Here is a 25,633-nt window from a genome sequence, read left to right on the forward strand (position 1 = left end):
TTGCTCTGTCACTTAGACTGGGGTGCAGTGGCATAACCACAGGCCACTGTAGCCTTGACCTCCCAAGCTCGTGATCCTCCCACCTCAGCCTCCCACGTAGCCGGGACTATAGGTGCACCATCACACCCGGCTAATGTTTAATCTTTTAAGAGACAGGGCCTCAATATGTTGCTCAGGGTGGTCTTGAACTCTTGGGCTCAAGCAATCCTCCTGCCCCCGCCCTTCAAAGTGTTGGGATTATAGGTATGAGCCACCATGCCTGGCCCCATTTCACCCCTTTGAACCAGTTTCTGATTTTAAGATGGGGTTACCAGGGTTCCAAGTATAACAAGGGACAGTGCCTGTTCCCTACAAATGCTGAGTTCCCTTCCTTTGCTGACAGAATTCTTTCCCCCTGAAATTCCTCTTTCCTCGTCCTACGTTACCAACAGAAATTAGGCATCGTTTAAGGCCCAGCCCAAGGATACTGATTAAAATCTCTGCCTTAGGAGGTTGCGGTGAGCCGAGATGACCTCCTCCAGACATCAGCCTAGGCAACAAGAGCGAAACTCCATCTCAAAAAAAAAAGTCTCTGGCCAGGCGTGGTGGCTCACACCTGTAATCCCAGCACTTTGGGAGGCCAAGGAGGGCGGATCACGAGGTCAGGAGATCGAGACCATCCTGGCTAACACGGTGAAACCCTGTCTCTACTAAAAATACAAAAAATTAGCCAGGCGTGATGGTGGGCGCCTATAGTCTGAGCTACTTGGGAGGCTGAGGCAGGAGAATGGCTTGAACCTGGGAGGCGGAGCTTGCAGTGAGCAGAGATCGCACCACTGCACTCCGGCCTGGGAGACAGAGCCAGACACTGTCTTTAAAAGAAAAAGTCTCTGCCTTAAACAGTCCAAGAATCAGGCATTTTCTAACTTCTTTTCACTGACACTGTAAGTAAGGAAGACACAGTATATGGAGTTTTTTGTTTTTTATTTAGACATGGAATTTTCCTTTTCATATAACTTATCTAATTAAAATATTCATCTGGGTAGTTACCACAAAAAAGTAACATAGAAAATTGTATTTACATTTTGGGACCAAAATACAAATGAAGAGCAGGATGACACCTTGCTCCTTTCCCTCCCGCTTCCCAGAAAGAAAAAGCCCCAAAGAAACTGCTCAGTACACCAAGGATCAAAGGAGTAATCTGTAATTTGGTGATTTGTATGTAGTGTAGCACAGAAAAAAAATTGCACAAGTTTTCCCATAAATGAGACCAAAGGTTCAAATTCATCCTGTGTCAGGTTCAAATTCATCCTGTGTCTGCTCTGCAGTCATTTTAGTAAGCTGGGCAAGGAGGTCATTTAGAAATTGGGTTTTTCCTCTTGCCCCGACTCTTCGCACCAAGTCACATCCCTGATGTAGATACTCTTGGGGGAGGGGAAAAGATCTGGCTCTATGCAAACAGGGTTCATCAAAAATCTTTATGTGCCAAAATGGATACTGACATTGATATGAACAAATCTGCCTTTTCTTCCCTCCCTGCCTAAAGACTCCTAATGGAAATTAAATCATACACAACTGAATCTAAGATATGAAAAACTGGTTTCAATGACAAAGACTTGAACACAGTTAAGAGACAAATTCAAGGTGGTAGACGCCTAGAAAAAGCTATTCTAGGCAGCAGACATCTGATACCTGACCCAAATGTTCATTTGGTTTCAGGTAAGAGGCTTCCTGATATTAGATTTGGAGGGCCAGGCTAGGGATAGGGGTGGAATGGTGTACAAGTGACCAAGAGAAGTAATGCTTTACCCAATTCAAAAATATAGCAAATTAAAACACAGTAACGTTTGTGTCCTGTCACAATAGGCACCCTGCACAGAAATTCACACTGAACAATGTCGAGTTTCTGCTGAACACACTTCCTACATTGCTCTGGAATTCAAAGTTGGCCTAACTGAGGGTTCCAGTTACAGAAAACACTGGCTCTGTATCTTGGGCTTTGAGAAAACTTGTCAGGCTGTCACATTTACCATCCCCTCAGTCTGCATGTCAGGTTCCTTAAGGACGCACATCTCTAATGTATGACATCTACCTCCACCTGGGTCACAACCAAGTGGGTTTCTACTAGATCGATGTTCCTTGACAGCCAACAAGGGAGCTGACATTGCCCTCCTAAGTTCTGATCTTGCTCCTGTTCAACTAGAACTTGATGGATCCCATGTAGTTTGCCCCATCCTGACGCTGTGGCTCAGACACTCTCCCTAAGCTGGTCCTTCCCTCCAAATCCTGCCTTAAACAGAAGGTAGAAAACGCTTCAGCGGCAAAGTTCTCTTCCCAAGCCAACAGTTTTGTTCTTCCAATCACATGATCTTACCTTTTAAATAAAAGGCAAAACAAACCAATTTCCAACATAGCATTACAGCTTTAAAAACCATTCACTTCTCATAGTGATTCACAGAGAACAAGAGATTAAAGTGCTGGCTTTTAAATGTCTAAAGTTGCATTCAGGGCTACAAAAAGCCCTGCCATGTGTTTGTTTTTCCTTCATGCTGTTGAGGAGAAGGAAAGATAGGGAAGGGGATTGGGGGGAAACCCAAAAATTTTCAGTCAGATACTGGAAATTGTAAAAGTGGGAAGTGGAGAGTTCTGTGCAAATCAGTCTCCCAAGGTTCTGTGTCCTCTAGTGAGCCTCAAAGAAAAAAAACCAAAAAGGTAGGGACTCACAAAAAGGATGAGGGAAAGGCTCCAGACCTACAGAGCACTTCCCTCAATAAATACTAGTGAGTAAGAAAGAGATGCTCCTGCACAGGAATGCGCAGCGACACTGGGGAGGGCCTAAGGTGGAGTCCACCGTGCCCTGTTGCCCCACTGAGGCTCCCTTGGGGATGGGGGGTCTGGTGCTCACTCCTCGCCCTATGTGCAGCAGGTACTGTGCAGGCTCTGGAGATGCCCAGTCCTCTGTCTGGACCAGAGTCCACTCAGGAGAGCTGAGCTGGGGCAGGAGAATGGCTTTCACTAGGCTTTCATCTGATTTTAATAAGGACCTGGAAGATAAAAGGCTAAATGTGTGGTAGAGGACAAAAAACAAAAACAAAAACAAACCTAGGGGGTAATATAAATACAATCTGGGGGCAATATTTATTAATTAAAACCATGTCTTATAGTTTACAAAGATGCTAATGAACAACAAAAGTATAATTGACCTTTAAAATCCTCAGTGAGACAGAGGCTTCACATCTTCTTCAGAATTCTGAAGTGTGCTCCAGGCAGGGAGGCGGGGCTGTGGCACGCAGGTTCCCAGGGGCAGCACCTGCAGACTGCAGGACTCGGAGACCAAAAGGATCCACAAAGCAAGACTCCAGTTCCCTGTAGAATTCCATTCCCCAACCCCCACTTTCCTTGTATTCTTGCCTCCCCAGATTCCATTTCCAAGGCAAGTCCTCAGTTTATCGTCGGGAGAATCTGTTCTTGAAAGCTTTAATTGTCTTGGCCATCATTGGGGCAATTTCTGTGAAAAGAGAAAAAAGGCAGCTGTCTCAGATCTATGGCGGCTTAGACACACCCCCAGTGCTTTACAGTCAAAGCCAGCTCTGCTACTCTTGGCTGTGCACCACCAGGCAGAGATACAAGTAGTAACTATCTCCTCTGTTTACAATGCAATAAAAACAGCAGCACAGAGCGGACACTTTCAGAGGACCTGCCAGGGGCATAATAACCACTCTCTAACTATCTGCACCAAGGCTCAGAGAGCCTGCCGAACTTGCCCATGGTTGTACAGTAAGGTACAGAATTGCAATTCAATCTTTGTCAGACTTTCTTGTTATTTTTTTAAAGAAAGGGTCTCACTCTGTCACCCTGGCTAGGGTGCAGTGGCACAATCACAGCACACTGTAGCCTCTACCTCCTAGGCTCCAGAGTAGCTGGGACTACAGGAGTATGCCAGCATGCCTGGCTAATTTTTTTTATTTTCTGTAAAGTCAGGGTCTCACTATGTTGCTCAGGCTGGTCTCAATCTCCTGGGCTCAAGCATCCTCCTACCCCAGCCTCCCAAAATGCTGGGATGACAGGTGTGTGTGAACCACTGCGCCCTGGCCTTTGCCAGACTCTAAAGGCCATACTCGGACATAACTTTGCCTCACAAATAGCCAAACCAGTAAACAGCCCGTCTACCCCTAATCTGTCCAGTGTAGAAACAGGTCTAAGGTGGCTCTGCAAGTACTACCTAAGGAGGGCCAGCCTGCCTCCTGAATGGTTAATCTGAGCATAGCTGCTGCTCAAGCCAGGACTCCTGCCCTCCCATACGCTCTGCAATTAATACAGAATAAGACTTAAGTTAGGACATCCCCTTAGGATACTGGGGATAGTCTATGGTAATAAAGTTAACAAAATACAAAATAGACGCAACTAGATATAAAGAATAAATATTTGGAAGACCCAACTGGGCATGGTGGCTCATGCCTGTAATCCCGGCACTTTGGGAGGCTGAGGCAGGCGGATCACGAGGTCAAGAGATTGAGACCATCCTGGCTAACATGGTGAAACCCTGTCTCCACTAAAAAATAGAAAAAATTAGGCAGGTGTGGTGGTGGGCACCTATAGTCCCAGCTACTCAGGAGGCTGAGGCAGAAGAATGGTGTGAACCCAGAAGGCGGAGCTTGCAGTGAGCTGAGATCGTGCCACTGCACTCTAGCCTGGGTGACAGAGCGAGACTCCGTCTCAAAAAAAAAAAAAAAAAAAAAAAAAAAGAGACAGCGTCTGTCACCCAGGCTAGAGGAGTGCAGTGGTATGATCTAGGCTGACTGAAGCCTCGACCTCCCAGGCTCAAGTGATCCTCCCACCTCAGTCTCCTGAGTAGTTGGGACTACAGACATGTACCACTATGCCCAATTTTTAAATTTTGTAGAGAGTCTCGTTATGTTGCCCAGGCTGGTCTTGAACTCCTGGGTTCAAGGGATCCTCCTGCCTCAGCCTGCCAGAGTGCTGGGATTACAGGCATGAGCCACCGCACATGGACTCAACTATAATTATTTAAGAGATACAGTGCACTATGGACAAAGCAGAGGGAAGGAGGGACTGACATTCAGACCAGCTATGTGCAAGGCATCACACACATGCAACATGCAGTCCACAAAATGTAATGCAGTGAATAATGACATTGAGAGTTAAAAACTAGTTCTGAAATATTTGAGCAGGAACTCCAAGTTACTTACTCTTCACAGTGGGTTTCCTAGGATCATAGGAAACAGTGCTGCTGACCACTGGTGCCAAGTGGGCACTGCTGGTGCTTGGGCCGTCATAGGCCGGCTCCTCGGGGCTGGGGTTAAAGCTGTTGCTACTGGCGGAAGCATGGCTGCTTGCCGTGGGGTACGGGGCTGGCTTAATCCTGCAACACAGGACAACACTGGTTAGTCATGAGCACAAGAATTCTGCCCTGAGCATGAAGAGCCTGAAGCTGGCCTGTGTGAAGATGACTCACCCCGTTTGTGGCTTTGACCAGTGTACCCTAGCACCCTGGATTCTGGTGGTGGCTCAGAGATGTCTGCATTATCCTTTCAGAATAAATGATAATCTCAACTAACTTTTCACTGTTTTGGTATAAATCTATATTTTGAAAATGCTAATGTGGCTTAGCCAAAATAACAGTCATTGCAGAAATGTGTCTTTTGTTTAGATGAGAAAAGGGAGAGCATAAGGGAATGTTTCCCATAAGCCAGGCTTTGCTCTCCATTTAATCTTGACTACCCTAGGGCAGGAGAAATTATCACCTTGCACTGCAGTCCAAGAAGCAGAGACTGAGGGAGGTGAGGGAAGTGCTGAGCTGATGAGGTCTGCCTCCAGAGTCCACCATCTGTACTGCCTGGCTTTCACCAAAAGCAATTTGCTTCCTGCCACTATGGCTACCTCTTAAGGGTTGATAGCACACAAAAGCCAGGTAAGAACACAGATCTTTGGGAGCCGAGACGGGCGGATCACGAGGTCAGGAGATCGAGACCATCCTGGCTAACATGGTGAAACCCCGTCTCTACTAAAAACTACAAGAAAAACTAGCCGGGCGAGGTGGCGGGCACCTGTAGTCCCAGCTACTCGGGAGGCTGAGGCAGGAGAATGGCATGAACCCGGGAGGCGGAGCTTGCAGTAAGCCGAGAAAGCGCCACTGCAGTCCAGCCTGGGCGACAGAGCGAGACTCCGTCTCAAAAAAAAAAAAAAAAAAAAAAGAACACAGATCTTACTTGATTTTCTCAGGGACAGCTGCTCCTCCCGTTCCAAACTTTTCCTGCCTCCTCCGGACGTCACGAGGTGGCTTGGCCACAGAGTTGACAAAGGCCATCTTTGCTTGTCGGCCTGTGGAATTATGGAGATGAACATCTGCCTTCTTGAGCAGAGATGCTACTGTTATTTAAATAATCCACGGGCTTTTCCACTGCCCTGAAACCCCACTATAGGGTAGCATGGGCTGTGGCAGAAGAAATACTCACCCTGCTACCTGATATAGGGGCGAGCAGTCCCACACCAGCCAAGCCCACCAAGACCCTGCTATTGACCAGAACACTCATCCTGCCAGTTCTACCCCAGCTCTCCCGTCTCTGTTACCTTTGGGCTTATTGGCATGTGCGAATTGGATATTCTTTGTTAGTACTCGTAGCCGCTGCTCTCGGGCATCCTGAAGCCGCAGGTACATCTCTCGCCACGACTCATACTCTTCGGGTCTTTCTTCCTTAAAGTCTCGGTGACAGTGAACTTTCCATAATTGATCTGTTTCTTCAATTAATACCTGAAACCAGAACCAGGACATCATTTATGTACAAGCACTTTTATGTACAAGCACTATCTTTTTTTTTTTTTTTTTGAGAAAGAGCCTTGCTCTGTCATGTAGACTGGAGTGCAGTGGTGCAATTTCGGCTCACTGCAACCCTTGCCTCCTGGGTTCAAGCGATTCTTGTGCCTCAGCCTCCCAAGTAGCCAGGACTACAGGTGCTTACCACCATGCCCAGCTAATTTTTTATATTTTTAGTAGAGACGGGTATCGCCATGTCGGCCAGGCTGGCCTCAAACTCCTGACCTCAAGTGATCCGCCCACCTTAGCTACCCAAAGTGCTGGGATTACAGGCGTGTGTCACCATGCCCAGCCCCATATCTTTTTCTGATTAATTACCTAGGAGTGACCAGTTTCCTAATAATTTTTTGGTCTTTATCGTAGTAGTATGTTAAATACCACAATTCTAGGAAAAAATAACTCACTAAATTTTAAGAATGCTAAGTGTGAGGCACTATGCTAGTTGCTTTTGGTGGCTGTGACAGGTTATCACAAAAATTAGTGTTTAAGATCAGTCTTTTCCTTTAGAAAATCAGCAAAGGGTAGAACTGTGATCAAGTCCAATCAGGTACTTCTCAACACTATGCTGAACTGTGATGGCAGGGGGCAACCTAAGAAGGATGTTAAGTTATTGGCCAGACGCAGTGGCTCATGCCTGTAATCCCAGCACTTCGGGAGGCCAAGATGGGACATCACTTGAGGCCAGGAGTCTGAGAGTCCATCTCTCTGAAAAATAAAAGTATTAGCCAGGAGTGGTGGTATGTGCCTGTAGTCCCAGCTACTTGGGAGGATCACTTAAGCCCAGGAGTTCAAGGATGCAGTGAGCCATGATTAGGCTACTGTACTACAGAGTCTAAGCAACAGAGGTAGACCCTGTCTCAAAAAAAAAAAAAAAAAAAAAAGATGTTAGGTCATAGAACTCTCACAATTAAAGAGAGATAGCTGATGCAATCAAATGTGTATACCCATATCCTAAGGAGGATTTCTGGATAGATCTTGATGTCTCTTAAGAGACATCCAGTCAATCACCAGATGTCAGTGTCAACACAAAGTGCTTTACCCACCCTGGGTCCCAGCTGCTCTGCTGCCAGAATTCTCCCTTGACCTTCATGACTAGGCAAGCTCAAGGGAGGTGTTAAAAGTGTTTTTCTTCTCCCTTTGAATCCCACCTTGATCCTAGCCAAAGAGGCCCACTTAAGGTGCCAGGAGCAAGTGCTAATAACATGCTTGTTTAAAGGCCCACAACAATGCTCTGACCACTGATCTGCCCTTCAGCCACAGCGGAGTCACAGGGACAAAGCTATTTCTGGAGGTACAAGCCAGAAAACTGCCCTCTTCCCACTCAAACAGAATACTCACATGATTGTATTCCTCTATGCGATACAGCTGATCAGGTGTACACCTCTCCAAAACAGGTTCAAGAACAGAGTATGGGACTCCTCCCACTTCAAAGATTGCTGCAGAGAAATCAAAGGTGAAAGCACTGAGTAGTAGCCAAGCCACCCAGTGATAAGGTCCAAGTGCTACAATGTGCATGAGGGCTAGAGAGAAGCATGTGACTTACAATCGATGTTGTTTTTAAGTACTCGGATGCATTGCTGGTGCAAGGTCATCATTTTAGGGAGATAGGCACACTTGGAACCAGAATACACCTGCATCTTGGAATTCATTCTGCGCCCAGTAAATCCAGCTTCTTCTTCTTCCTGGGGTGAAGAGAATGCTATAGGGCAAGAAAAACACAAAAGGGAATTACAAAAGGCCCTAAGTGATCCAGTGAAAACTCTTGCCTCCCACTTCCCTTTCCCAATGGCAATCCACACTACAGATTCTTGTAGATCCTTCTAGAGAATTTAAAAATAAGCTCCTGTAATCCCAGCACTTTGGAGGCCAAGGCAGACGAATCATCTGAGGTCAAGAGTTCGAGACCAGCCTGCCCAACATGCACCTGTAGTCCCAGCTACTCAGGAGGCTAAGGCAGAGGAATTGCTTGAACCTCGGAGGTAGAGGCTGCAGTGAGCCAAGATTGAGCTACTGCACTCCAGCCTGGGCAACAGAGCAAGACTCTCAACACACAGAAGAAAAAAAAAAGGCAAATGTCTCTTATTCCTTTTAAACCAATTAATCAATTAACAACATACTCACTACATACACTGCTTTTTTTCATTTGCCACATCTGAGAGATCATTCCATGTCAATGCATAGACTTTCCACATTTTTTTTTTTTTATGATGGCATAGGATGCCACTGTGTAAATGAACCATGATTTATCTGTTAGTCTCCTGCTGACAGACCCTTATGTGGCTTCTACTTCTTTTTCTATGAAAATTAGACATTTTTTTCTTTCAGACAAAAATCCTATAACACATAGGATAAAGGGCTGCTAATAACAGCAGCAGCAATTTACTGAACAATTACTATGTGATAAACTCAGAGCGAAAAGGCATCACTTCTGAATTCACTAAACTGAGCCCTATGGGACAGATACCATCATAACTCCCATTTACACAATATATACAACTAAGGTCCATAGAAATTAAGGTATTTCTCAAGGTCATATAACTTACAGAAACCAGAGTTAGGATTCAAACCCAAGCCATCAAACTTCAGAATCTATGCACTTAGGAAATGCATCAAAAATCTGATGTTATGGTGATACAAGTTTTTTTGTTTGTTTTCAAACAGTCTTGCTCTGTCACTCAAGCTAGAGTGCATAGCTCACTGCAGCCTTGAACTCCTGGGCTCAAGTGTTCCTCCCACCTCAGTCTACCGAGTACCTGGGATGTGCCACCACGCCTGGCTATTTTTTCTTCTCTTGTAGAGACAGCATCTTGCTGTATTGACCAGGGTGGTTTAGGGTTTAGAACTCTTTTTTTTTTTTGAAATGGAGTTTCGCTCTTGTTACCCAGGCTTGAGTGCAATAGCACATTCTCAGCCCACTGTGACCGCCGCCTCCTAGGTTCAAGTGATTTGCCTGCCTCAGCTTCCGGAGTGGCTGGGATCACAGGCACGCGCTACCATGCCTGGCTAATTTTTGTATTTTTAGTAGAGACAGGGTTTCACCATGTTGGCCGGGCTGGTCTCGAACTTCTTACCTAAGGGGACCCACCTGCCTCGGCCTCCCAAAGTGCTGGGATTACAGGAGTGAGCCAGCACGCCCGGTCGGTTTAGAACTCTTGGCCACAAGCAATCCTCCTGCCTCAGCCTCCCAAAGTGCTGGAATTATAGGTTTGAGCCACTGCACCCTACCTTGAATGAATTTTTAAATCTTTTTCCCATTAAGAAAAAGAAGATATAGAAAATTACCTTTTCGCTTTGGCTGGAAGGAGGATATCAGCTCGAGGGAAGGCAGTGGACGGTAATTGGCCTGTATTGCGGGTAACGGGAGGTCTGGCAACACCGGCAACACATCGGGCACCTGTGGGGGACAGACCCATGGGTGGAGAGTCAGGGAGTATGAGCCCAGCTCTCTTTCCTACACTCTGTTCCCAGGAGCATTAACTGGACACCCTGCACAGGAAGATCCAGGCTGGAGGGGGCCACAGTCATGCCTGACACCACCTCAGTCAGGAAATAAATACAGATGGGCCCATCACAAGAGAATAACGCAGAAAATTCTTATTTGGGGTACAATGTACCCTGACAACCAGTAAAGCCCAGAGGAAATTACCGCAAGCTGAAATTCAACAGGCCCCCTAAAAGCAAGCTAAGGAAAATAGTGGCAGGGCAATCCTCTGAGCTCTGCAGGGCCAGGTGCTCTGGGTGGGAAGCCACCAAGGGGCTGAAGGGGTTACCTTTCTCAGCTTGGCTGAATCAGCTCCAGCCGGCTGCAGCTTCTCTGACTTGGTTTTGTTCACCTTGGGTAATTTCTGAACTGAGTCCAAGTTTTTACTAGTGCTTTTAGAGTCATTTTTTTTAAGTCCTTTATCTCCAAGTGCTGTGGCTGAAGTTTTCACAATCTTTTTCTTTTTCTTCCGGGGCTGGTCATAGCTGAGGTAGGATTCGAAAGACATGGTTGGCTGCTCGAATTCATCCTCCATATCTGTCTCCTCAACTTTAGGGAGGGAGCCCAGTGACTTTCTATCCGAATTAGTTTTGACTTTCCCTTCTGGAGTCTTTAGGTTGTTAGAACTCTTCTCTTTTACCTTGGGCAACAGGCCTCCTGCTCCTTTTCCTGTGTCGAAGCTGTCCAGACCTTGCTTGCTTTTGTCCAATTTGGCTTTCTCCAGGTCTCTGTGCTTTGGCTTTTTCAGGTGGTTGTCTGAAGCAGCCTCTGAGGGAGGCAAATACTTCTTCTTCAGGCTGCTGCCCTCTCTGTCCTTCTCTTTCTTTATGCCACTAGAGGGCGGTTTCTCCCTTGCACTGTCCCCTGAGGGTGGCCTTCGGTTCTCCTCTTTGGAGAGGGCCTTGTGTGATTTCTCTCTGCTCACCACAGAGGCCTTCTCATCACTCTTGGCATCCACGGGGCGTCTGTCCCTGTGGGAAGATTTGTGCTCCTTGTTTTGACTCACAACCCCTTTCCCATGGGGTTCACCCAGGTGTCGTTCTTGGCTGGCCCCCAGTCTGTCCTGAAAGGCATTGCTGTGGCCTTTCCCAGGCTTCTGGTGTGAAATAATGGGCTCCTGGTCCTCCTCCAGGGATCTGTAGTGGTCGACGTACATCTGATGAGGACTGGTACAAGATGGAGGGGATTGAACGTGGCCGTAATCAGAAGACTCAGGGTCTGAAGAGTAAGTTGGTGACATTCTGTGACACCTCTTTCTCTCGTCTCTCCTCTCATGACCATGGGACACCTTGTGAGGTCTCTCAAGCTCTGAGAGTTTCCTATGTTTCTTCTGCCTGTGGTCAGGGCTATAGGATCGGCTCCCCATGGCTTTCCAGGTTTCTTGGTAGTCCCCCTCCATCTCCTCCTCCTTCTGCAGGGCATCCCGAGGGCGCTTTCGGGAACTGCTCTTCTCAAAGTCCTGTTCATCAGGCTCAGCATTTCTAAAATAAAACAAAAAGCAGACAAAGGAGATCTAAATCTTGCTTATTGAGGGACAAAGTCACAGAACCTGAACTCACCAAAGAAGTGAAGATGCAGAGTTAGAAACAACAAGGTCTTAAGAAGAAGGTAAGTGGGTTATGCTTAAAGATACTCAAGTCTTAAAACCGGGAAAACCCAAATGAGAAATGGTGAGTTTAACTACAAGATGCAAAGATCAAATATCTCATATACATGAAAATGTGAAGATTTTTTAAAACATGGGGACATGTTTGTTATATAAAATGGGGGCTGCTCATTATTTATCTAGTTCACAACTAAAAAAAAATGCCATTTAAGGAGCGGTTAGAAAGAAACATAACAAAATGTTCATAACGTTTGTCTTTGCATGATAGAAATAGGAAATTTTGATTTGTTTTTAATATTTTCTAATATTCTACAATGATCATAGATTATTTTTATAATTGAGGCAAAACAGTTTTAGAAGGCAAAAGAGAAATAATAAAGAAAACCTTTTCTATCTGTAAATACTTCAGGTAACCCAATTTAACCATGAAATTGACCAAACCTAAAGAGAAATGTTCTTACCTTTCCACAGGAACCAGCTTCTTCCACTGGGCCACTAGGTCCCTGGCAAAGCTTCCAACATGCTCGTGCTTTCGCAAGCTATTTACTGTTTTCCCAACCCCAGTCTCCTAAAATTTGACAAAGTAATGGTTAGAGGGGTCTGGAACTAGGCTAACGTTTTCCTAAAGAAATAAGGCCTCCTGCTTTGAGAAACTCAACAAGCAATACTTCCTTCCTAAAACATAACCCTGCAAATCTTAACACTAAATTACTTTGTGCCTATGCCCCAAATCTCTAATGACACATAGTAGCAAAGCGTACCAAGTTCAGAGAAGGAAAAAACACGTGTAGAACTTTAATGGTAACAACAGTGATTAGGGCAGGTGTTAGGCACTAAGATAAGAACTTTGCATACAGTTCTGAATCAGTCTTTACAATAACTCTGTGAGGCAGGAATCAGACCCATTTTACAATAGGAGCAGGCTAAAGTCACAGAACTCAGATTTGAATCTGGGACTAGTTGATGCCAAAGTCAATGTTCTTTTAATTCTAATTTTGAAATAAAGTCAGGTAACAATATTCACCATTTTAACTAAAGTACATAATTCAGTGGTTTCCAGAACATTCACAATATTGTATAACCATTATAACCATCTGATTCCAGAACATTTACATTACCCTAAAAAGAAATCCTGTTCCTCCCAATTCTTCTAGCCCCTGGCAACCACTAATCTGCTTTCTGTCTATGGATTTGCCTGTTCTGGACATTTCATATAAATGGAATCAGACAATATGTGGCCTTTTGTGTCTGGTTTCTTTCACTTCCAAAGCCCATACTTGTAACCTTACTCTACACACTCTCCAGTGAGAAGGGAATGGGATATCATTATATAATATTTAAAGTCACACAGTTCTTACCGCAAGAATGTCTACTGTAATAGGCAGGGTGGAGAGTTTCTTCAAATATTTCAATAGCTGCAAAGAAGAAAACATTAATTTCAATAGTCATATTCACTTTAAGAATATCTGATTATTAAGTGCTTAGTGCTAACCATTTACAGTAATAAGTATTATCCCTATTTATAGTAATAAGTAATAAGTAATATCCCTATTTTACAAGTGTGAAAATAGGCTCATCAAAGTTATGTTTCTTGTCCCAAGATGCAAGTGGGGCAAGATTCACTTAGGTCTGTGGCTTCAGATTCCCTGCTTTCAACCACTGTGCTACACCAAGGGGAAATAAGATGTAGAGAAGAGAATCAAAACTTACCAACTCTGATAAAAGCCATCAACAACTATCATTTTTGCCCTAGTTTTGATAGAATTTATAAGAAAGGTACCAGTTTTAGGAGAATTACCCACGGACCTGGCACGGAGGAAGTAAAAGGAAGAAAAGGCCTCTACAGGAAAAGACCATCGTGTTTCCAGAAGGACCACAGTGTTTAACAGAATTGTTTTCTTCTATATAAGTCTAAAGCCAAGAACCATTTTGAATTGCCAGAATCACAGCTTTGATGTTAACGGTGGACACAAAATGCCTGGGTAGATTAGAAAAGTGATCTGGGTTTGACCACATTTCCTTCCTATAGTCCCTAAAACTAGGTCAAAATCAGTATAGCAGATCTGTTAAGATGGAGTTCGGGAGTCAGAGACAGGCTTCACAGTCTGGCTTTGTCACTCCTTGATGGGAGATCTTGAATAAGTCAAAAACATCCCCAAACTTCAGTTACTTCATCTGTAAAACAGGAACTTGGTCCTGTCTCTACTTCACAAACTATGAGGATTCATTGAGACAAACCATGTGCAGTCCTTAGTCATAGTGTCTAGAATATGAAAGCTCACTAAATACTTACCATTTCATTCATCGACTGACAGCTTTCAACGTTCTGCCCTTGATCTTCAACCAGATATTCCTCAGCCAATTCCTACTTGCTCTATCTCTCACAAAAGTCATGACTGGCCACACCTTTCTCTAGGAAATGTCTATGTGTATCTAAACATACTCACCATACAAGGAGTGCTTCAAAGTACAAGTAGTTTAAAATAGATAACTGTGGTTACCTTTACATTTAAATACTATATAACAAGATCTGTTCTTTTACCATGTAATACCAGGCTGTAATTGTATGCCATATTGCTATTAGGTGGAGTAACAAGTCTGTTTTTCTGGTCATTCTGCTTCAATCATTACACCAGACAGAGCAATTGGATACCAAGTGATAATCTTGTTTGAGATCAAGTAAGAGGCCAAGTGGCATATCTAGGGAGTTTCACCTTCATAGTTGAGTGAAAATTATCCTCCACTTCAAATCCTATCACCACCAACATCAACTCAGGAAAAATTTTGTGTTTCTTGCCACCCAAACTATGGGTGCAAAGACTAATAATGCCAATTGCTTCACTTAAAGGAAAATTTTAAATCACTGAAAAGGTCAAAAACAAGTGGTTCTCTCATAATGCCACTCTTGGAAGGAGTAGGTTGGGAACATTCACATACCATCTACTGTGTGTCAGCTACTACACTAAGTTCTCACATGTATTACTGCATTTCATCCCCACTAACCAACTCTATAAAGTGGATGTTATTCTCCCCATTTTACAGATATTGCAACTGAGCCCAATCAGGTTAGGTAACTTGCTTAACAAGATGGAAAGTCAAATGTGTCTACTACAGTAAATAAAGCCAGGAGAAGCATCCAACATCAGAACACTGTCCTTAGGAAAAGAAAATAGAGCGGCAGCTCATATACTTCTTAGCATACTTGCAAGAAAGCGGAAAAACTCCTCCTGTGATGTCATTAGACAGTTCAGAACCCACATAGTAAAGGAGGTCACCAAGGGGACAAAGGTGTCCCAGGACCTCTACAAAGCCAACATATGAGGATGAGGCTGGAATCACTGTGGGTGTGTTTATCTCAAAGCCTAGCACTAACTGGAAGAACAAATGCTGTCTTTCTGCTTTACTTTGGGTTGGCAGGGGTGATTTAAAAGCAGATAAAGCTAAAACCCTCAAGATTTTCAGACTCATTTAGTCTAACACAAGAGAAAAAAGGACTTCACAACCCCTCTATTTTCAGTAAATTTCAAGAAAGAACAAAGCAATAACAAGACAAAAGCACATTGGGCATCCTCAGGTGGATCGAAACTTGCTGTTACCAAACAAGGTACCAACTGTAGAGCTTGTAAGAACTGGTAACAGGCAATTGAGAAATATCAAACATTTGCGGGGTGCATGTTTAGGCATCTCAGTTGTCCCCTGCACAATCCTTCAACCCAAAAAAGCAAAAAATATTTTTAATGTCACCTGCCATCAAAATGTTCTTGGTAGTTTTCACAGTCAGAATATAAGACAGGACAAGTTAACTATTTTTTTGGGGGGGTTGGAGTTTTGCTTTTGTTGCCCAGGCTGGAGTGTAATGGTGCCATCTCGGCTCACAGCAACCTCCGCCTCCTGGGTTCAAGCGATTCTCCTGCCTTAGCCTCCCAAGTACCTGGGATTACAGGCACCCACCACCATGACCAACTAATTTTTGTATTTTTAGTAGAGACGGGGTTTCATCATGTTGGCCAGGCTGGTCTCGAACTCTTGACCTCACATGATCCACCCGCCTTGGCCTCTCAAAGTGCTGTGATTACAAATGTGAGCCATGGCGCCCGGCCAACTCTGTGTGTGCTGGGTTTTTTTTCTTTTCTTTTCTTTTTTGAGACAGTTTCGCTCTTGTTGCGCATGCTGGAGTGCAATGGCGTGATCTCAGCTCACTGCAACCTCTGCCTCCCGGGTTTGAGCGATTCTCCTGCCTCAGTCTCCCGAGTAGCTGGGATTACAGGTGCCTGCCACCACACCCGGCTAATTTTCGTACTTTTAGTAGAGACGGGATTTCACCATGTTGGCCAGGCTGGTCTCACACTCCTGATCTCAGGTGATCCACCCACCTCGGCCTCCCAAAGTGCTGGGATTACAGGTGTGAGCCACTGTACTCGGCCTAAGGACAGGTAACTTTTATCAGCCATGAACTATGAAACATAAAAACAGAAACCAAGTGGCCCTAGCCTGTGAGACCTTCTCCCTCAAGTGAGCCAAGATGATAGATGAAAAAGTGAAAACAGAGTTACGGCAATGTCTAATACCAGAAAATCCATGAACATACGTGTGGAATCAAACCCTTGGCTAATAATGGTTTGAAAACAAGATGTGGTTGCAAATTCAACAGTGCTATATAATCATCTTGCAATTTCACATACAACCTGTAGGAGCTTGTTAGGTTATCAGAAGGTTGAAAGGAACAAGGCCAACATGCCAGCTTGCAATTTTCCCTCTTCAGTTAACTGATTTCTCAAAGTCGACTATTATGCCCTTTGCAAAAATGATCTCCCAACATTTTCTCATCTTCATAATGATCACTTCACAATGCAAAGCTAGAAGTTCAGGGTGATTTTTTATCTAGAAAAAGCCCAAATCCTCAAAACAAAACAAAACAAAACAAAAAAAAACCTTAATAATTCAACTAGGTTAAGGTGGAATAAGCCTTTCCTAATTTTATATTTCATGCAAATCAACCAATAGAAAAACTACTTCCAAATCTAAATTCTAGTTAAAAAAAAAAAAAGACTGTAGACACTACATAGAACATTTTTATCTGACAGAAATAAAGAACAAATGGGGGTAGTTATATGGCATTGCTTTAAGGTATCAAACGTCAGTCACAGATCTTACAGTGTTTAGGAAAACAAACTAGTACTAAAATAATGACCATTTATTAGATGTCCACAAGGGGTTACTGTAAAAAGAAACTTGTAAGCATGCCTGACCACTAGGTACGGCACTGAAGCTGCAACAGAAAATATGGCACAATGAAAGCATTTTAAGTTTTCCCAGATTTGTAACTAAAATGGCTTCCTGAAGAAGTGAATCTTCGAGCTAGGTATGAACGAGAAGCCTTAAAAAGTGGTCTGATGGTGAGAGGCTGTATATGGCCTTTGGAATTGGAGAAACCCTACCTCCAACAGGCTAGAACAAGGTAAAGAGGAAGTGGCTCTTCAAGAAAAAAAAAAAAAAAAAAACCCGAAGAACGACGATTGGTATCTTCTGAGCACTGACTTTCAGCTGGTACCTTAGCCTTTCAGGTTAGTCTTAGGAAACAGCAGGTGAGGAAGAGGCTCAGCAAAGCCATTCCCCCACGGCCCTAGCGCTCCCTTCACGACTTCCTCTTCCACCAGGACTGAGCTCCAACTCCAAGAACTGCCCGCCCCGGCCAGAATGATGACGGAGAATGCCAAACACGTAGTGTTGTATTTCCACTTAAAAAATCCTGACAGCCGAGTTCAACACCAGCCTGGCCAACCCAGTGAAATACCGTCTCTACTAAAAATACAAAAATTAGCCAGGCGTGGTGGCGGGCGCCTGTAATCCCAGCTACTGGGGAGGCTGAGGCAGAGACCTGCTTGAACCCAGGAGGCGGAGGTTGCAGGCGGCCGAGATCTCGCCACTGCACTCCAGGCTGGGCGACCAGAGCAAGACTGGTCTCAAAGAAAACAAATAATACTGACAACCACCAGACTGTCTCCTGGAGACCACGGAGGAGTGACAGAAAGACGGAAAGGTACAAGAACGCTTTTAACTTAATGTTCAGTTTGTACAATAAACAACAAAAACTAGTTAACTACAATTAAAAATAGTTACCCATCATTCGAACAACGAGAAACGGTAGCTTTTACCTTCCTATTAATCGCCAAAAGGAAACCTAGCTGCAACTTCCAACCCCGGGCCCACGCCTCTTTTTCAATTTCAACCTAAGTTTTCAGGAGTACGCCTAGGGGACGTGAGGCTTTATTCTGTTTTGAAAGGGATTCACTGAGAAAGCGAAAGGTCCACGTTCTGATATCCAGCCGGAGAGTAGTAACCGCGTCTCCGAGCGGCGCGGACGACACCACGAGCACAGGCTCCGCAGCGTTCGGGCGCCCGGTCTCCTCCTCCCAGCGAACACGCACCCGCTGGTGAGTCCGCGCCGCTCCGCGGGGAGCCGGACACCAGCGCAGGCACCGGGCGGCCAGCGAGGCGGTGGCCAGCGCCCTCCCGCCCCGGGCGCGCTCTCCCGCAGGAAACAGCTGGCTCGGGACGCCACGGGAGCGCCTCTGGGAGGAAGCGCTGGGCACGCGGTGTCCACACCGGGCGCGCCCCCGTCCCGGGCCCGTGAGGGAGGGGGAGCGGCCGGGGCCCCGCGTCCCGACGCACGGGGTCCCAGCGCGCGAGCAGCGGCCAATGGCCGCGAACTTCACGACCCCAGCCCCGTGGGGCCTGGCTCAGGGTCCCAGTCCCCGAACCCCGCCGCGCCCGGGCCGCGACCGTTACGGGGCCTGCACCGTCCCAACGCCCACCCCGCTACGCGCCGCCCCCTCGCTCACCTTCTTAGGGTCGGGGTTCGCGACCAGGCGCGCCTGCAGCTTCTCCACAACTTGGAGCGCCGACTCCGCCGCCATCGCTGTCACTGGCGCGGCCTCCTCGCCGGAACTGGGCTCGCGTCGCGTCCTCGGGCCGCAGCTCCGCCCTCCGTGCATCCCCGGCGGAGACGGAAGCGCGCCTGGCCCCTTCCGGGCCTCGGCTGGGGTGTGCGGGGGGCGGCGGGCCACAGGCTCCGCCTCCAGAGCCGGGTCCCCAGGGCCCACCCAGCGGCCACTCACGCCTCGCGCCCCGGCCTCAGGTGTGCGCGCTGAGGGCTGGGGGCTGCTCGGGCCGTATGCGCCTCCGCCGCCGGCACCCCAGCTCCCGGTGCTCGCGTGCTGAGCCCAAGCCTGGAAGACCTCTCCAGGGTCTAGTTCAAGACGGAATGAGGCCAGCGCGCCAGACTCTGGCTTTATAAATCCTAACGCTTTCCCCTTCCCGGGGCTTAGCCACGCCCTAATGAACACCCTGTCAGGGGTCCCGGGCTGGTGCCCGCCCTAGGAGTCCGCAGGTACTCGCGGTAGCAGCCACACTAGGCTGAGCACACGATGCGTCAGTAGTTAAGACTATATTTTCCAGCCTCAGTACAACCTGATGAAACGAGTTGTATCATCTTCATTTTACAGATGAGGAAACTGAGGTTCAAGGAGATCAAATTAACTTGCAGATGGCCGCAGAACAGGAAAGAAATGAAAATGGAACCTGAATCTAAGATACCTAGGACCACTGTGAGCGCACATTTCTGAACAGGTCGAGGAATTGAGGCCCAGAGAAAGGGATTTGTCAAAATCCAAACAGCTTAGTTCCTTCCAAGAGGCAATAATAGCCCATGTGTCTTGTTTTCCCCACAGTGTCTGGCACATAGGCACCAAATAAATACTTCTTGAATGAATGGACAGATAGATAGATGTTTCCTCTGATGACCTGCCAATGAGCCGTAGGGCTTGAATCAGAAGAACCCAAGATACCATTCTTCAGGCTGCCTACTCTCATCCTAAAAGCACTAAGTTTTACCATTACTAATATTACCACTAAAAAGAGCAACTAAATAGTTGCAAACTGACTTAAAGTACCAGCATTGATTAAATCTCATTTGATCAGATCAAAGTAGAACCTAATCAGAGCTTCAGCAGCAAATGGGCAATGCACCTAGCCTGATCTCTCCCTCAAAGCAGGAAAGCCCAGAAATTCTTCCAGATTCCAGCTCTGGAAGAAACAAAAACACCTTAAACACAAGTTGTTTCTTCCAGTGAGCATTCATTCACTCACTATGCTGAAAAGCCCTCCCTACCATGTCCCCACTCCTCCATTTCGTGCCCCTCCCCCAGTTCCCTAAGCAACTGACCACCTTTTCAGGGTGTAAATGGTCCGTTTATTTATCTGTCTTGCCACTGGGCTGTTTATTTATCAAGTACAGTAACCGACCTGTCCAACTTTGAATCTCTGCCACCTAGCGTCATCTAGACCTTATAATCAGCATTGGATATCAAGTCCATACAAGACTAATGACCATCCACTTGGTGCCCTAAGGCTCAACTGAGGGATGCTGTGGAAAAGGCATTGAACTGGGTGTGAGAAAACTTCGATTCTAGTCCCAGCAGTAGTGTCTCCCTCCTCTGCATAGCAAATACTTTTACATTTTATATTCCTTCCATTTTGAAAATGTAGCACTGGTGTAATGGAATACAGACTGATTCTTGAAGCAGAATTGCTGAGTAATTGGCCTGGCACATACTCGGGACACATGGAACATTCTGCAAATGTTACCCAGGGAGAGTTCAATAACCAAAATGCAAAGAAACAACGAGACTGGGCACAGTGGCTCACGCCTGTAATCGCAACACTCTGGGGGTCAAGACAGGAGGATTGCTTGAGCCCAGGAGTTTGAGACCAGCCTAGGTAACATAGTAAGACCCAGTCTCTACAAAAAATATAAAAATTTTAAAATTAGCCAGGCATGGTGATGCATGCCTATGGTCCCAGCTACTTGGGAGGCTGAGTTGGGAGAACCACTTGAGCCCAGGAGATCAAGACTGCAGTGAGCCATGATCGCACCACTGTGCTCCAGCCTGGGCAACAGAAAAAAAAAAAAAAAAAAAACCAGAGAGAAACAAAACAATGAATGTTTCTGGGGGATCCTGGAGTGGGTGCACTGCTCCCCCACAGCCATTCCTATGTCAGCCTGAGTCAGGCTTACCTGCAAAATACTCTTACATTTGGATATGTGACTTTTTTTTCAGAGAGAGAGAGAGTCTCACTCTGTCTTGCTCTGTCACCCAGGCTGGAGTGCAATGGTGAGATCTGGGCTCACTGCAACCTCTGCCTCCCAGATTCAATCAATTCTCCTGCCTCAGCCTCCAGAGTAGCTGAGATTACAGGCATGCACCACTGTGCCTGGCTAATTTTTGTATTTTTAGTAGAGACAGGGTTTCGCCATGTTGGCTAGGCTGGTCTCGAACTGCTGACCTCACGTGATGCACCCACCTCAGCCTCCCAAAATGCTGCGATTACAGGCATAAGCCACCATGCCTGGTCTGGATATATGACTTCTAGGATGAGCAGCTAATTATACATATGTAATTCTCTGATTTTTTAAAAAAAGTTTTCAACCACTTCTAAAATTGGTACTCTGTATGTATTCACTGGGGGATTACCATTGTAATCCTTGGTTTACACACTAGTGTTCAACACAAGAATGAGTTCCCTAAGGGCAGAGGCTGTTTACCCATCTTGGATCGGCAACATTGAGCACATAGATGAGATTCAGTAAGTTTCTTGAAAACTGAAATAATTATTATTAAATTTAAGGCTAGCCTGGCGTGTCATCTGAAAACCTGAGAGGGGCTCCTCAGCTCTCTTATTAGCACTACAGAGCCCTCTGCGAAAGTAACTACCACGGCTCCTGATCAAGTTACTTAAACTTCCTGAAATTGTTTCCTCCTACTGTATAGATATCCTGAGGCTTATTAATATGTCAAGTAATTGGCATATAATAGGTCTTTTAGAAAAGGCAGCAATTATTAGGGAAAATGCATTGCCTTGGTAATGAAAATATAGTGTGCTGCTGTAAAGCAAGATATAAAATCCTCAATCTGGCCAGTTTTTTTTTTTTTTTTTTTTCTTTTTTTTTTTTTGAGACAGAGTCTCACTCTGTCAGCCAGGCTAGAGTGCATTGGCACGATCTCAGCTTACTGCAACCTCTGCCTCCTGGGCTCAAGCAATTCTCCTGCCTCAGCCTTCCCAGTAGCTGGGATTACAGGTGTGTACCACCACGCCCAGCTAATTTTTGTGTTTTTAGTAGAGACAGGGTTTCACTATGTTGGCCAGGCTGGTCCTGAACTCCTGACCTCAGGTGATCCACCTGCCTCAGCCTCCCAAAGTGCTGGGATTACAGGCGTGAGCCAGTACGCCCGGCCCATCTGGCCAATTTTGTTCTGCACAGCTGTGGCCACTGTTCTCTTCCCCAGGGGTTCATGTTTCTGAATTGACTACACTCATCTTTGTTTCACATCCTTCAACCAACATTCATTTGTTTATTTGCTGACGGATGGCATCTTTTTGGGTTTCACAAACTGAATTCACCCTCTTCAAATACAATAATGGCACACGGAGACTGCCAGCTCCAGGGTGTAGTGTTTGAGATTCAAAATCCACAACTTTCACAGAATGCCTTGAAAGGTAGATGAAACTTTCCACTAACAATTTAAGGATATCAGACCTAGATACCCTCTGAGGCCTTTTGTCAAAAGAGGGTAGAACATAGCCTTCTCTCTGCTCATGGAGAGCAGTCTACTGAGAATCTGTATTTACTAGGGGGAAAAAAAAGCTACCATTAAAATTAAAAAGTAGGTCGGGCATAGTGGCTCACACCTGTAATCCCAGCACTTGGGAGGCTGAGGCAGGTGGATCACCTGGGGTCAGTAGTTCAAGACCAGTCTGGCGAAACCCCGTTCCTACTAAAAATACAAAAATTAGCCAGGCATGGTGGTACATGCCTGTAGTCCCAGCTACTAGGGAGGCTGAGGCCGGAGAATTGCTTGAACCGGGGAGTCGGAAGTTGCAGTGAGCTGAGATAGTGCTACTGCACTCCAGCCTGGGCAACAGAGGGAGACTCTGTCTCAAAAAAAAAAAAAAAAAAAGTAAAAAGTAACAAGTATACTTTGATACTGTTAAACTTTATAGACTTATATAAATTGTATCCAGGTGGAAGCCTGTCTACAGGCCTTCCCTTAGCTCTTTATCTTGTTTTATTTTTGTTACAGCACTTAAACAATTTGAAATTACCTTACTTAAGTGGCACATAGTGCACTTAAGAGGCACTTTTTAAAGTCTCTTCCCAATATGTAAACTCCATGAGACATCACTGTAGCTAAAACAGTGCCTGGTTACCTAGTAGACGCTCCACTTCTTTTTTCTTTTTTAGACAGGAGTTTAACTCTTGTCATCCAGGCTGGAGTATAATGGCAGGATCTCGGCTCACTGCAACCTCCACCTCCTGGATTCAAGTTATTCTCCTGCTTCAGCCTCCGGAATAGGTGGGATTACAGGCGCCTGCCACCACACCCAGCTAATTTTTATATTTTTAGTAGAGACAGGGTTTCACCATGTTGGCCAGGCTGGTCTGGAACTCCTGACCTCAGGTGATCTGCCCGCCTGAGCCTCCCAAAGTGCTGGGTTACAGGCGTGAGCCACCACGCCTGGCCCTCTACATATATCTTCTTTTTTTTTTTTTTGAGATGGAGTCTTGCTCTACCGCCCAGGCTGGAGTGCAGTGGCCGGATCTCAGCTCACTGCAAGCTCCGCCTCCCGGGTTTATGCCATTGTCCTGCCTCAGCCTCCCGAGTAGCTTCCTGTTGCCCAAGAAGCCACCTGGTAAGATACTTCCAACACTTCATTTGGTCATTCAACTCAGCTTTAGTGCATGTGGCTGCAGTGGAATAAGAAAGGGGAAGGGTGGTATAAGATGAACTTGGTAAGAAAGGCAGAGGTAGATTACAGGGTCTTGGAACCTTATGTAGGATCCATGATAAGGAATTCGTATTTTATTGTAAAGTTTTGTGGATTCTAGGTAGAGGAGTAGCAAAATGTACAATTATTTTAACACTGAAGACAGTATATCAAGAATTAAGGGCCAGGCACAGTGGCTCATGCCTGTAATCAAAGTGCTGCCTGTAATCCCAGCACTTTGGGAGGGCAAGCCCGGCAGATTACTTGAGGTCAGGAGTTCAAGACCAGCCTGGCCAACATGGCAAAACTCCGTCTCTACTAAAAATACAAAAATTAGCCGGGTGTGGTAGCAAATACCTGTAATCCCAGCTACTAGGGAGGCTGAGGCAGGAGAATTGCTTGAACCAGGGGGCAGAGGTTGCAGTGAGCTGAGATCGCACTACTGCACTCCAGCCAGGGAGACAGAGAAAGACTATCTCAAAAAATAAATAAATAAAATTAAGGACTACAATCTGATACTGTACTTTAAAACAAATTCAACAATCCCTCGTAAAAGTCACTTGATCACAGAGACCTTTCCTAATCACCCTATGCAAAATAGCACATAAATTTCTGTCACTTTTTCTTCAAAGTACTTAACACTATTTTGCATGTTTTGTATAGTTTCTCTCTCCACCCCTAGAATATAAGCTCTGTGAAAGCAAGAACATTAGTTTTGGTGTTTAAATTTTTTTTTTTTTTAGACAGAGTTTCACTTTTGTTGCCCAGGTTGGAGTGCAGTGGCACGATCTCGGCTCACCGCAATCTCTGCCTCCCAAGTTCAAGTGACTCTCCTGCCTCAGCCTCCTGAGTAGCTGGGATTACAGGCATGTGTCACTATGCCTGGCTAATTTTGTATTTTTAGTAGAGACAGGGTTTCTCCATGTTGGTCAGGCTAGTCTCAAACTCCCGACCTCAGGTGATCCGCCCACATTGGCCTCCCAAAGTGCTGGGATTACAGGCGTGAGCCACAGCGCTCAGCCACAATTTTTTAAAAAGGGACAGAGTTTGAGGGCCATCAGGAGAGTCTCCAAACACATCCGATCTTCTAGAAGCAGCTTGGAGGGAAGCTCTGAATAGGGAGTACAGTGATTAATAGAGATGGAGTCTCGGTATGTTGCCCAGCCTGGTCTCAAACCTCTGAGCTCAAGCAATCCACCTGCCTCGGCCTTCCAAAGTGCTGGAATTACAGGCATGAGCCACGATGCCTGGCTGGACTTTGTTTCTGTTCATTGCTTTGTTCATCATCACCTAGTACAAGGCCAGATAGGCCATCAATAGTTTTTTTTCTTTCTTTCTTTCTTTCTCTTTCTTTCTTCTTTCTTTCTTTCTTCTTTCTTTCTCTCTCTCTCTCTTCTCTCTCTCTCTCTCTCTCTCTCTTCTCTCTCTCTCTCTTTCTTTCTTCTTTCTTTCTTTCTTTTTTTGAGACAGAGTCTCACTGTGTCACCCAGGCTGGAGTGCAGTGGCATGATCTCAGCTCATTGCAACCTCTGCCTCCCAGGTTCAAGCTATTCTCATGCCTCAGCCTCCCAAGTAACTGGGATTACAGGCATGTGCCACCACACCTGGCTAATTTTTGTAATTTTAGTAGAGACGGGGTTTCACCATATTGGCCAGGCTGGTCTTGAACGCCCGACCTCAGGTGATCCACCCACCTCAGCTTCCCAAAGTGCTCCAATTACAGGCATAAGCCACTGCACCTGGCCAATAAATCTTTATTGAATGAATAAACAAAGGTATATTATATTTCCCCCAAAGAACAGTCTATGCTCACTGTCTATGCTTGTCTCTCAGCCACCCACCAGTGCAATCTGAATTTTGGTTTCCATTCTCACCACTCTACTGGAAAAAACTTTTCTAAGGTCAC

At 45.7% G+C, this 25,633-nt stretch overlaps 1 protein-coding gene across 1 annotated transcript; it reads right to left on the reverse strand.

Moving 5' to 3' along the window:
* Positions 1-946: 946 nt before the first annotated feature.
* On the reverse strand, positions 947-19,409 carry ELOA (elongin A). Its single transcript, XM_033227869.1, has 11 exons — positions 18,744-19,409; positions 13,260-13,316; positions 12,363-12,469; positions 10,585-11,776; positions 10,097-10,208; positions 8,358-8,513; positions 8,153-8,250; positions 6,571-6,751; positions 6,210-6,321; positions 5,190-5,362; positions 947-3,487 (listed from the first exon to the last, which is right to left on the reverse strand). The coding sequence occupies exons 1-11, from the start codon at positions 18,894-18,896 to the stop codon at positions 3,426-3,428; spliced, it is 2,403 nt and encodes an 800-aa protein (XP_033083760.1). The 5' UTR covers positions 18,897-19,409; the 3' UTR covers positions 947-3,425.
* Between the last annotated feature and the right edge of the window lie 6,224 nt (positions 19,410-25,633).

Source organism: Trachypithecus francoisi, unplaced genomic scaffold (genome assembly GCF_009764315.1).
Source record: "Trachypithecus francoisi isolate TF-2019V2 unplaced genomic scaffold, Tfra_2.0 Lachesis_group12, whole genome shotgun sequence".
Classification (NCBI taxonomy): Eukaryota; Metazoa; Chordata; class Mammalia; order Primates; family Cercopithecidae; genus Trachypithecus; species Trachypithecus francoisi.